Source organism: Dryobates pubescens, chromosome 25, assembly GCF_014839835.1.
Source record: "Dryobates pubescens isolate bDryPub1 chromosome 25, bDryPub1.pri, whole genome shotgun sequence".
Lineage (NCBI taxonomy): Eukaryota > Metazoa > Chordata > Aves > Piciformes > Picidae > Dryobates > Dryobates pubescens.
The window spans coordinates 7,064,858-7,076,543 of record NC_071636.1 but is presented as its reverse complement, the minus strand read 5'-3'; the positions used below and the strand labels follow the sequence as shown (position 1 = coordinate 7,076,543).

Sequence of the window (11,686 nt, the reverse complement as noted above, 5' to 3'; positions counted from 1 at the left end):
CTCCAGTGCAGACATGGCATGGTTCTGCTGGATGGTTATTGCTTTCCACTGGGAAGCAGAAATTGGTGCTCAAAGCCCTTGGGGTGTTGGTGTGGTTGGTGTGACAGGACATGGGGCAATTTGGGTCAGAAACGATAAAAAGCTTTAATTTATTTTGGCCAGAAAGCAAAGGGGGTATTTCTGGACAGAGATAAAAGGAGGCTAAGGGGAGACCTTCTCACTACAACTCCCTGAAAGGAGGTTGGAGCATGGTGGGGGGCAGTCTCCTCTCCCAAGGAATAAGTGATAGGAAAAGAGGAAATGCCCTCAAGTTGTGCTGAGGAGTTTTAGGTTGGGTATTAGAAGAAACTTCTTAATTGAAAGGCTTGTCAAGCCCTGGATCAGGCTGCGCAGGTGGTGAAGTCTCCTATCCCTGGCAAGGCTTCAAAACCATGTGGATGTGGTGCTGAGGGACGTGGTTTGGTGGTGACCTGGCAGTGCTGGGCTAATGGTTGGATGGGATGATCTTAAATGTCACTTCCAACCAGAACGATGCTATGGTTCTCTGTTGCAGCCCCAGCACTCTGGCTGTGCTCTCTTCTGCTCTTTATATGGCTTTAATTCAGAGCCCAACTACCTGAAGTAATTTAAATGTCTAAATTCGGTCATTTTCATGGTCGTGCTGTGCTGTGCCTGTTTACTGTGGCAGTTCCAGGGTCAAAGGTGCTGGATGGGTCAGGTTAGGAAAAAAAAACAAACCATGAAACAACCTGGAAAAAGTTTAAGCATCGATTTTCCTGGCTTGCCGGGTGCTGCTAACCCCCCCCATTTAATTCATTTTTTATTTTTATATATTTTTAAATAAGAATAAATCACTTGCGCGGCAGCTCCTTTCCGGGCAGAGCCTCACGGGGTGTGTGTGTATGTGTCCCACGAGTCGGTGGACCCAGCTGTATTGAGGGGGGGAAGCGATGCCGGTGGGTGGACGCGGGTGAGATGGGGTTGGTAAGCAATGCCCGAGGGTGGACCCTGGTGAGTTGAGGGGGAAGCGATGCCCGGGGGTGGACCCGGGAGCGGGGGGTGTCCCCGCGGAGCTCGGGCGGGGCCGGGCGGCGGGGCCGCCTCCGGCGCTGGAGGCGGCCGTTCCCCTCTGCTCCTGTCCGCGCTGCTCCGCGCCCCTCCGCGCCGCCGGTCTCCCCCAAGATGGCCGCCGACGTGGGATCGATGTTTCGATACCGGACGCGGTTTGATGTCCGCCGGCTCCAGGTTGGTGGCGGCGGCGGGGCTGGAAGGGAGGGGGGGAATCCGGGCGGCCGCCCCCATCCCTCCCTCCCTTTTCCCCCTTCGCTCCCTCCCTCCATCCCTCCTTCCCTCCGCCCTTCCTCCCCTTCCCCATCGATAGGTATCAGAAATTGATCCCCGCCGCCGCCGCTCTTTGTTCGGCACCGCCCGGGAGCATGGAGCAGCGCTAGCGGCAATGGAGCCGCGCCGCCCCGGCCCCCGCCCCGCCGCCCCCGAGGTGACAGCGGGGCCGGGGGGGCGGCCGCCGCTCCGCCCCGGCGGGAGGGAGGGAGGGAGGAAGAGGAGGGAGAAGGAGGGAGGGAAGTTCGGCGGTATGAAGTTGCGGGGAGCGCGGCCCCCCGCGCCGCTCCGCCAAGTTTCTTGCGCTCCCTAGCCCGGAGGTGCCCGCGGGTTGTAAAGTGTCCCCGGTGTGTGTCCCCCGCCTCTTCCCCGCTTCCCGGTAACGGCTCTGTAATTGCATCATGTTTGGAACCGGGAGGGCAGAGACTGTTCGCTGAGCCGATGGCTGCGCGGTAGCCCGGGGGATGGCGGAGCGGGGCTGCCCGAAGCCCCGCCGCGCTCCCATTGTTAGTCGGCGCCGGGGCTTTGCGGGGCCAGTACCGGGGCTCGGGCAGCCCTGAAGGCGATGGGCAGCAAGCGGCTGCTGGCCGGGGTGAGGGCTGGGTACCGGCGCTGGGACCTGTGATGGATGCGGAGGGAGAGAGAGATCCTTTGTGGCTCTGGGCAGGTCACGGATGCCTTATCCCGCTGTAGTGCCCTCGGTCCGTGAAATTACCGGTAAGTCCTTTGTTAACGTGTCCAAGAGGACGGTTCGTCAGGGGATGCTGACAAGTCTGTGACCTTAAATAGGCACCTCTGTAGCGGGGAGGCGGATAATTAACACAATAGCTCTCCCAACATAATGGGATGAAACCCAACCTGGATCTCCTACAAAAGCCTAAACGCTCATTTACATGGATATTAAATGGGTTTATCCCTGTAGGATATAACGGAGTTTAAAATGCAGCATGCTTCGTCGGGGAGTAAACAAATTGAAATGCGATTTATGAGGCTTCGCTCCCGTATCAACAGTTCCAGCATTTAATACATTTTGGCTTTTAAGCAGATTACGTGCTACGTCTGCACTACGCGACCCTAAAAGTACCGCAGGTACCGCGTCCGGTCGGCTCGCCACGACTGCTCCTTTATGGCATTGTGGTGGGAAAGGGATCACGGCTCCGGGCGCTTCGGCTGCGAAAGCGTCGCGCTAATGACTTTTCTTGGGTGCACTCAGACCTTTATTTAAAGGCAAATATTGGCAGCTACTTTTGCGTGGAGGGTTGGGAGGTAGGTTGGGAGGTGGGCAGCCCTCCTTCGCCGCCGTTCTGCATGACTGGGTGGTTGTGGCTGGAGCTGGAGAGGGAGCGGTGGGGATTGACTTCTGTCCAGGCAGCAGTTCTGCCGCCTCACTGGGACCACGGTGAGAAAGGTGACCTTGTGCCAGCTTGGCCTAATGCCCTCTATTAAAAAAAAACACCAAACAAAACAAAAGCCAAAAAAGGAAGGGAAACAATCCATTTATTATTCTTCCAAGAGGTTTTTTCCTTTTTTTTCCCACCCCCCCCCCCTTCCTTTTTCTTTCATGCATCTGAGCAGCTCTGCTGGCCTGGGGCTGGCTGGGAACGGCAGAGTTTGAGCAACCCTGATGAATGGTGGGCATATGTAAAACATGTAGATAATGTGCTACGTGGCAGCACCGTGATCGAAACGGTGTTGAGCCTTTTTACAGCAAATAGTCTCGGAAATGAGAAGAGATAAAATTCCATCCAAGATAATACCAGACATATTTCACTGGGTTACGAGACCGCTTTATTGTGTACATCACTAAATGCAGTATTTTTTTACGGCTTTCTTGTGTATGATAGTCATAGCGGGATTCGTACCTTTATGGGGTTTTTGTGGTTTAATTTGCTCTGGGTTTATCATGTTCTGGTTGGAATTGTGTGGATTGCTCACTCCAAGTGCTGCTTTCATCTGACCCGTTCTGTATTAAAACCTGGGGGGGGTTGGGGGGGGGGGAGGAAAATAGGGAAGAGTTGGGCTGTGGATTTGGGATAATAAATACAACCGTGAGTGAGGGGAGAGAGACCAGTTATAGCCATCTTTTATAGATGTCTTCACATCTCATTATGCAGATGAGCTCTGGCTGTATGGCTCCAGTGTTTGCCTTGCCAAATAAAATGCTCTTCGTTTTATTTCCTGTCATGCAAATGCTCCTGGCGTGCCGGCATGGAGTTGGGAAGAAACTTCAGCGGGAGCCTTGGAGCGTGGTGTGGTTGACGAAATGTTGGGTGGTTTTGGGTTTTCTTTTGCTGTTGGAAGTTTAGGGGAGGAGGGAAAAAAAACCCCAACCCAAAACAAACAACAAGACAAAAACCCAAACCACAACCCAACACTGTGGATGTGATTAAAATATTATAACCTTATGATATTCTGAAGTGCATAAATTTTACATATCAGCTACAGAGGGAGTTTAGACATCCATTAAATGATATGACAGCTTGACTTATCTAAATGTGCTATCATTTAACAATGTGTCAAAATTCTTCTTTATATAGACGACAGCAGTAAATAAGCTATCAGTCCTCCTGGCTGAGGCTTAATTCTTGGAGCTTGGACTAATAAACTCAACTGCACTCTTGTGGAGCAGCCCGTGGTCAGAATAACCTCAGGCCATGGTGCTTTCGGGGCTATGAACTTCACCTCTGCAAACTCCCAGTGTTCCATGTGGTTTTTTTTGGCTCTTATGGAGAGACCAATGGGATCTTCCAGTGTCCTCCAGCATCCAATGCTATCTGTTCCCATCCCAGATTTGCAGAGGTGGGATGGTGCTCATGATCACCGTGCCCAAGGGGAAGAGGTGGGAGTCCAGAGATGCTCTAGGTGCCCCTGTCTCAGGAAGATTGCATCTTTCCAAGAGGAAATCTCAGGGTTTGTGCAAATGCAGCCCATGTCTGGGGCTGGCTGAGGAGTGCTGTGGGGTTGTGACCATCGTTTGTGCTTCTCAGTGGCTCCAGTTGCTCCCTGGTTGTTGAGGTGTAGGGTACTGTGGACTCCTGTTTAATATGAACTCAGGAGCAGTGGCACTAATGAAGCCTGGTTCTTTGCCAGTGTCCATCTCGTGCTTGAGTGTATCTGGTGTCTGATAGTTGTGTGCTCTCCCTGTGAGGATCCCAGTGACTAGGGAGGGTGTTCATGATGGTTCTCTTTATGTGAATTCTCCACCATCTCCTATTGTGGCTGTGCTCTGTACCCCATCCCTTGGCAGGGGTGCTAGTAATGTTTGTTTCATTCCTGTTTCCTTAGAAATCTGGGGCTATGGCAGCCAGAAATGTTTGTCCCTCCCATATGCTACCAGGAAGGTTCAGCTGAACTGACAACCAAGTACTGTGGCCTCTTAAAACCTTGACAACTGGGGGACTTGTGTTTTTGGACATCCCCAACACTAACCACTTTGCGTTGTGCCCTTCTTACACACTTCCACCACAGCTCCCTTCTTGGGACAGATTGAGGTGCAGCATCCACCCCCCATCCCACTGTTCCCCCCACAAATCCTTTATTAGAAGCAAATGTTTGATATTCCCTAGTATTTCCAACTTAGTTGAAGGGGACAACAAGATCGGCCACGTTCCTGGCCCACCTGCTGTTGGATCAATGTTTTGCATTGGCAGAAAGTCAGATCATGAAGTTCCTGAAGTGAAATGTGGTGGGTTTTTTTTTTTCCCTTTCTTTTTTTTCTTTCTTTCTTTCTTGTGGCTGAATAATTGAGATGCTGCCAGACAAGAAGAGAGCTGCAGAAAATGAGAGTTTATCTTTAGCTCCTCAGCTCTCACTTTAGAAACTGGTGACCCCAATTCCAGCCTGAAGAGTGACTTCTTCCCTAATTAATAAATCCATTAATTAATTGTGTGCGTGCTTCAGCCCATTAGAGATGTACGTGCTGGCCTCCTGATCCAGTTTAGTGGATTGTCTCTGTGGCCTTGGAGAGGAGGGGGTGGAAAAAGGGGATTGTGACCAAGAGGCAAATGGGGGTCAGGCATGGAAATATAATTTGATTCTGTGGGACCAGAGGGAGGGAGATTAGCTCTGCCACCTCCTGGTGGGTTATCCAGCTTGGAGATGGATATGTAGGTGAACTGTGGGTTCAACCTGGTGTAGGTGAACTGGCCTTAGCAGAGGAGTTGGACTAGATGATCTTCAGAGATCCCTTCCATCTCCCACCATTCTTTGGTTCTATAGGGACAGCAAACAGAGTGCTTGGGGTTGCTGCACTCACCAAAATGGGGGAGAGCATGTAGTGGGGGACAGTCATGGGATGGAGGCAGCTGCCTGCTGCCCTCAGTTCAGCCAACCTGGGCAGTTAAGGAGCCTCTTCCATTGGTGCCCTGTGTGGCTCAATGGTGAGAGGGGAGCCATTTCATTTGGGTTCCTGGGCAGTGTCATCACCTCCTGTGGCCATGAGTTTGGCAGGGCTCAGCAGGGCTTTTGAGCTGCAGGTGGAGCTGAATGTTAACATGTTTGGTGATCTGAATTATTATTTATGACCAGATTAAGCAAACAGCACACTCCCAGCCTGTGAGTCCTTTAGGAGGCACTTGCTTAACTAGATAACCTCAGTGGAGCATGCAGAACTCGCTATTCATCTCCCTCCATATGTTGGCACAGGAGCTGCTCCCTTCAGTTAATTTTTCTTGCTGTCTGCAGAGGCTTCAAATAAAAATGCAGGCATAATTGTTGTGTGCACCAGTCCCAGAGCTACTGTTTTCTCTGCTGAATGGAAAGTTAACTGCTGGCAGAAGAAACACCATCTTTAAATGCAGAAGGCTTTGCTTGCTTATGGATTTGGGGGCTGGTGGCCCGTCTGCTCCCCTGTTTCTCCCTCCTGTTGTTGCTGGTTGGAGAAAATCAGCCTATTTGGCTTCCCAGGGTGGCTTCAGATCCCATGGGACAGCAACAGTGCTGCTCTTCTCCCCTCTTGGGTGCTGCTGTAATTGCAGTGCTGTTCAACCCTGGCTGTGGGAATTCCCATGTCTTGAATTTCAGGGAATTATCCCGGGAGCTGCCGACACAACATGGCAAATTGAAAATGCAGGGCCATTGTTTGCAGGGAGGGAGCTGCAGCATCCTGCTCCTCAACAGCTTGCCTTGAAATGAAATGAATTTGGGGTTCAAAAGCGATGGTGTGTGTGCTCCCCTGCTGCCAGACCTCGAGGCAGAAATCCCACTGCAGCTCCCTCACTGTATTAATGGGCTAACAGATTCCCTCTCAGACTGGAGAAGGCACATTGCAGGCATCCATCCACCCCAAAAAACCTTGGGTGAAGTTTCTCAGAACATTTTGTGCCATCCTGCTCCTATTACCGAAAGATGTAATTCCCCAACTTGGGAGATAATAAGCAGGTATTGACTTCTGCTGGGGTCATTATCAAGATTTATTCAGTCAATATGGCTTCCTGGGTCAATAAATCTTGAGGTTGATAAAGGAGGAATATATACTTGCAGACTTTATTAAAGTTTTCCCCTTTCGAAACACTTTCTTGTGAGTGTTGCATTAGGATCTATGACTGAGTTTCCTTTGATTACCCTCCCTCCCCCTCTCCCCCCTCACCGGGTTTCTTGTAGTTTTTAGTGTGTCTTGCCAAGACAGCAAAATCTGGGAAGCAGGATTCAGCCCCCAGCCTGGCTGGGCTCACTCAAGATCGTTGCCTTGCTAAGATTCCCCTCTCTTGGTTTGGCTTTGGCAATGGGGTGGGGGGCTTGGGGTCTGCAGGTGTCTTACCCTTGGTGGGTGGGGAGAATGGGACTCTGTGTTTGGTATTTGGTTTATCTGCAGGAGGCTTAAAACTCAAGATGCCTATTCTCAGCCTAGTATGAAATATGGCATCATGTCCCCTTCCTATCTCTGATTTAGGATGGAGTGAAACAGCTCCAGTGCTTGGGCTCTGTCCCAACATCAGTTTCTTTCCTTGGGCAATGGCTTTGTGCCCCAGTTTCCCCATTCCTGGGGCACAAGGGATGGAATATCCTTGCAAAGCAGAATTTTGGGGTGAATCACCCCAAAAAGGCTCCTGGCAGCATCAAGGTGGCTGTAGCCATGCCCTGGGTGGGTGGTTATGTGCTTGTCCATCATTTCCTGAAGCAAAGGGCCTTCCGTAGACTTGTGTGTGCCATTTCAGGTGCCCACACAGAACATCTTGGGGAGCATCTCTGCAAAGGGGTCTGGGCTGTATTAGTGCAGTGAAGCACTCTCTCTTGAAGCCAACAAGCTGCCAGACACGGTGGGAGTGGTCATCAGATCTTACCAAAAGGTGTAGAAAGCCTGGAAAGCCAAAGTGCTTGATATTGACTGCAGAGCTTGTTAATGAGCTGAGGTGCAGGAGCACCCATCCTTCCTAGGTCAGCCCCAGCCAGTGCTGGCAGATCCTGTCTGAAGTTCACAGAATCACTGAATAATAGGGATTGGAAGGAACCTTTGGGAATCCTCTAGTCCAGCCCCTCTGCTCAATCAGGGTCACCCACAGCAAGTTGCCCAGGATCACAATGTCCAGGCAGGCTTGGCATACCTCCAGAGAAGGAGACTCCACAACCTCTCTGGGCAGCCTGCTCCAGGGCTCAAGCACCCTCACAGAAAAGAAGTTTCTCCTCATGTTCAGATGGAACCTCCTGGGTTCCAATTTGTGCCCTTTTCCCCTTGTCCTATTGCTGGACATCACTGAAAAGAGTCTGGCCCCATCCTTTTTGACCCCCACCTTTTAGATATTGATCAGCATTAGGGACAACCCTTCCCAAGGAGGGCAATAACTGATCACCTCAGGCTTGCAGGCAGGAATCTTGCTGGAAGGGCAGCGTGTGATGATGGGCTCCTTCAACTTCATCTTTGTATTTAATATGATTTATTTTGGCCATTCCTCCTGGAGAGCTGCTCTGCAGTATCCCCACAATCGGTGATTTTTCTTTCAAGTGGAGCTCCTTGATTTCATGCAGCTGAACACACCAACACCTCCTTCCAAAATGGTTTCAGTGCTTAATTTTTTTTTTTTTTTCCTTTAGTATGGCTTTGCTGTGTAATTATTTTTTTGACTTCTTTGGTGTAGCACTTAATGATTTCCCCAAAGCTGCAACAGGACCCTGGAGTATTGATTTAGCTGCAGTTTAAGCGACTCGCCGCTAATGCGTGGCCGTTTTAATATTAATTGCTTGGCGTGTGTGTGCCTGGGCTGGTTCTTCTGAAACACAGATGCCTTAAAAAGGGAAGGGGGGGAAAAAAAAAAAGAAAGAATGAAAAAAGGAAAAAAAAAAAAGAAAGAAAGGAAAAAGAAAAAAAAAGAAAAGGAAAAAGAAAAAAGTAAATAACCAATTTGAACCCCGTGTAAATATTCCTCTGGTGGGAGCTGGGCCGTGCGTCAGCCGCTCTGAGTACGCTGCCGTTGCCTTTGGTAACGCTCCTGCGGTTTTACACCGAAGTCAGGACCTGGGGCATCCTTTGTTTTCTTCCGTGGGGATAACATAATAAAGAATTACCTGGCGCTGGCAGCGGGGCTTGTAATGTGCGGTGTAAGCAGAGCCGCTGCTCGGCGCCGGGGCCGCGCCGTGCTCGCCGAGCCTGGCTGCAGAGGACATTTATTCTTTATTAATCACGCCGACGCGGAGAGCTGCCTTCGTCTGCGGCTCTCGGAGCGCTTTCCAAACATTGCTTCACCCCTGCGAGCTGGGTAAATGATTACCCGCCTTGTCCCGACGGTTTTTAAGCCAAGGGGGAAGCAGTGGGGGCTGGTGGTGCAGCCAGGGAGTGAGGGGCCCTGCCTCTGTGGGGGAATGGTTTGAGAGAGTGATGTTGGTAAATCCCTGGTGCTGATACTCAACGATCCTCAGTATCAAGGCCAGGCTGGATGAGGTCTTGAGCAACCTGGTCTAGTGGAAGTGTCCCTGCTCATGGTGTGTGGGGAGGAGGGTGTTGAAAATAGACGACCTTTAAGGTCCCTTCCAACCCAAACCATTCTATGAATCTATGAATCAACACAGGCTGGGGATAAAAGCCTGGAGAGCAGTTTGGTACCTCCATCAATTACATAGAGGGATTGGGTGCACCCTCAGCAAGTTTGCCAATGATACCAAAGTGAGTGGTGCAGTTGACACACCTGAGGGATGAGATCTATCCAGAGGGACCTGGACAAGCTTGAGAAGCAGGATCATGTGAATTTCAAAAGGTCCAACAAGGCTAAGTGTGAGGTCCTGCACCTGGGTCAGGGCAATCCTTGGTATCAATCCAGGCTGGGACATGAAGGGCTGGAGAGCAGCCCTGTGCAGAAGGACTTCAGGGTACTGTTGGGTGAAAAGCTGGCATGATCTGGCAATGTGTTCTCACAGCCCAGACCCAACCCTGTCCTGGGCTGCATCCCCTGCAGCATGGGCAAGCAGGTGGAGGGAGTAGATTTTGACCTTCTGCTCTGCTCTACTGGGACCCCACCTGCAGTCTGGGGCCAGCTCTGGAGTCTTTGGCACAGGAGAGACAGGGACCTGTTGGAGTGGGGCCAGAGGAGGCCACAGCAATGATGGGAGGGCTGGAAGCCCTCTGCTGTGGGGCCACACTGAGAGAGTTGGGGTTGTTCAGCCTGGAGAAGAGAAAGATGCAGGGAGACCTTCTGGTGGCCTTTCAGTACTTAAGTAAGAAATCTGGGGGCATACAAGCAGAAGGGGTGAGCTGGCCATCCAGAACCAGCAGCATTGCCTACTCCATTCTCAGCCAGGTGCATGCTGATCCCAACCAGCCCCCAGCACCAGTCCTGGCAGAGCTGGGGGTTGGTGGGTACCTGGGGCTTGTGGGTGCCCAGGACTGGTATGACCTAGCTCCAGCACGTGTCCTGGCATCCAGGACGGTGGCGGCCATCCAGGGCCAGCAGCTTCGCCTGCTCTGTTCTCGGCTGGGCGCACGCCGCAGAGGTAGCGTCTCCTGCCACTGCACTTTTCTTTCAAATAAAAGCAGCTAATTAACATTATTCTTTAATTATTGCCTTTATCAACAAGGGGTCTGGTTTATACCAGCAGGATAGTCGCTTTCCCTTCCACTACCCAAGCGGATGCTTCAATTCCTGTTGCTTTTGAAATGAATTTGATGTCATCTGCCCATTGTCACTTAATGGGGACACTTGGGTAATGATTGCGCGCTCCAGCCCTGTTAGCAGCACTGCGAGCGTGTAATTTAGCCCCTTAGGCAACGGTACTTTTGAAATCTCTGGATAGTTTTGAACTCTCAGTTCTTAATTAAATATGCAATTTTTCACGGTAACCAGGTTAATTCTTTTGTGTTGTGTTGTAATACTGTTAGGAATTTTCATAGTTCTTATTAAACATTATTCAGGCATTGTGAATTCCATAATTAAAAAAAATGAAAAGAACAAAGCTTGATTCACTTCTTTCTTTTCCCTGGTTAATTTATCAAATGAATTTTGCAAATTTTTCTTTTTCTCCCCAGACAGCGTGCCAAGTGTTTTAAAGGGGAAGGATTTAATTGCTCTGTAGGGATTGGTTGGTTATGAAGGATTTGGCTGTTTGATTAGTAAACCCTACTGGGAATGGTTTAATGCTCCATGATCTTAAAAATTGTCTGATTGTTGGGCTCTCCAAGGATGTTTTCTCTTTCTCCTTCTGTACGGCAACAGCTTTGCACAAGTGTGATTATTAGATAGCGAGGAGGGAGCAAAGGGGTAGATGGGTGGTGCTGGGTGAGCCTGCCTGCCTCAGCAGCACCAAGGGAGCTGCTGTGGCCACTGGAGTGATGGTGAGGACGATAATGGTGAGACAAACCAGTGGCTGTTAATTTGCATCCCTGCAAATCGCTGGCTGCACCAGAACTGGGCTGTTCCTGGGCTGCATCCTGTGCTTAGATTCTCTTCCAAGACTCATTCCCCGGTATCTACCTTGTAATAGAATGAAATTACACAGAATATCTGATTTACCAAGAGACAAACCTTGCTGTGCTCTCCATGTCTGAATCACTCTGGTATCCCACAGGGCAGCATCTCTGCGTGGATGCTAAAGTGCACAGGGAAGTCTTGCTGGGAGACCTGGGATGCTGAACTGCATGGGAAAGACTCAGTGGGAGAACTGGGATTCTAAAGTGCATGAGGAGGTCTCACTGAGGCACCTGGGATGCTGAGTGCACAAGGTGATCTTGCTAGGTGACCTGGGATGCTGAAGCAAACGGAGATCCTGCTGGGAGAACTGCATGAGGAGGTCTCAGATAGGGACATCCATGCAGACCTGGAACCATGCAGAGGTGTAGGGCTGCTGTACCTGGGGCTTTAATCCAGGTACCTCATAGTGAGGGGACTTGTAGAGCCCCAGTCCAGGAATTCTGTGGGCAATC

General features: G+C 50.7%; 1 protein-coding gene across 8 annotated transcripts in view; it reads left to right on the top strand.

Moving 5' to 3' along the window:
- Positions 1 to 982: 982 nt before the first annotated feature.
- The window catches only part of CUX2 (cut like homeobox 2), a 78,557-nt gene continuing 67,853 nt past the window's right edge, over positions 983 to 11,686 (top strand). For 4 of the 8 annotated variants that reach the window (XM_054172803.1, XM_054172805.1, XM_054172804.1 and 1 more), the window contains exon 1: positions 1,566 to 2,058. Coding sequence is in view for 3 of the 8 variants with exons in the window: in XM_054172801.1 (XP_054028776.1) it covers positions 1,183 to 1,245 (63 nt within the window). In the remaining 5 variants the exon portion in view is untranslated. Of the gene's footprint in view, positions 1,246 to 1,426; positions 1,499 to 1,565; positions 2,059 to 11,686 lie in introns of those variants that run through there. The other 4 variants (XM_054172801.1, XM_054172806.1, XM_054172800.1 and 1 more) reach the window with 4 other exon arrangements.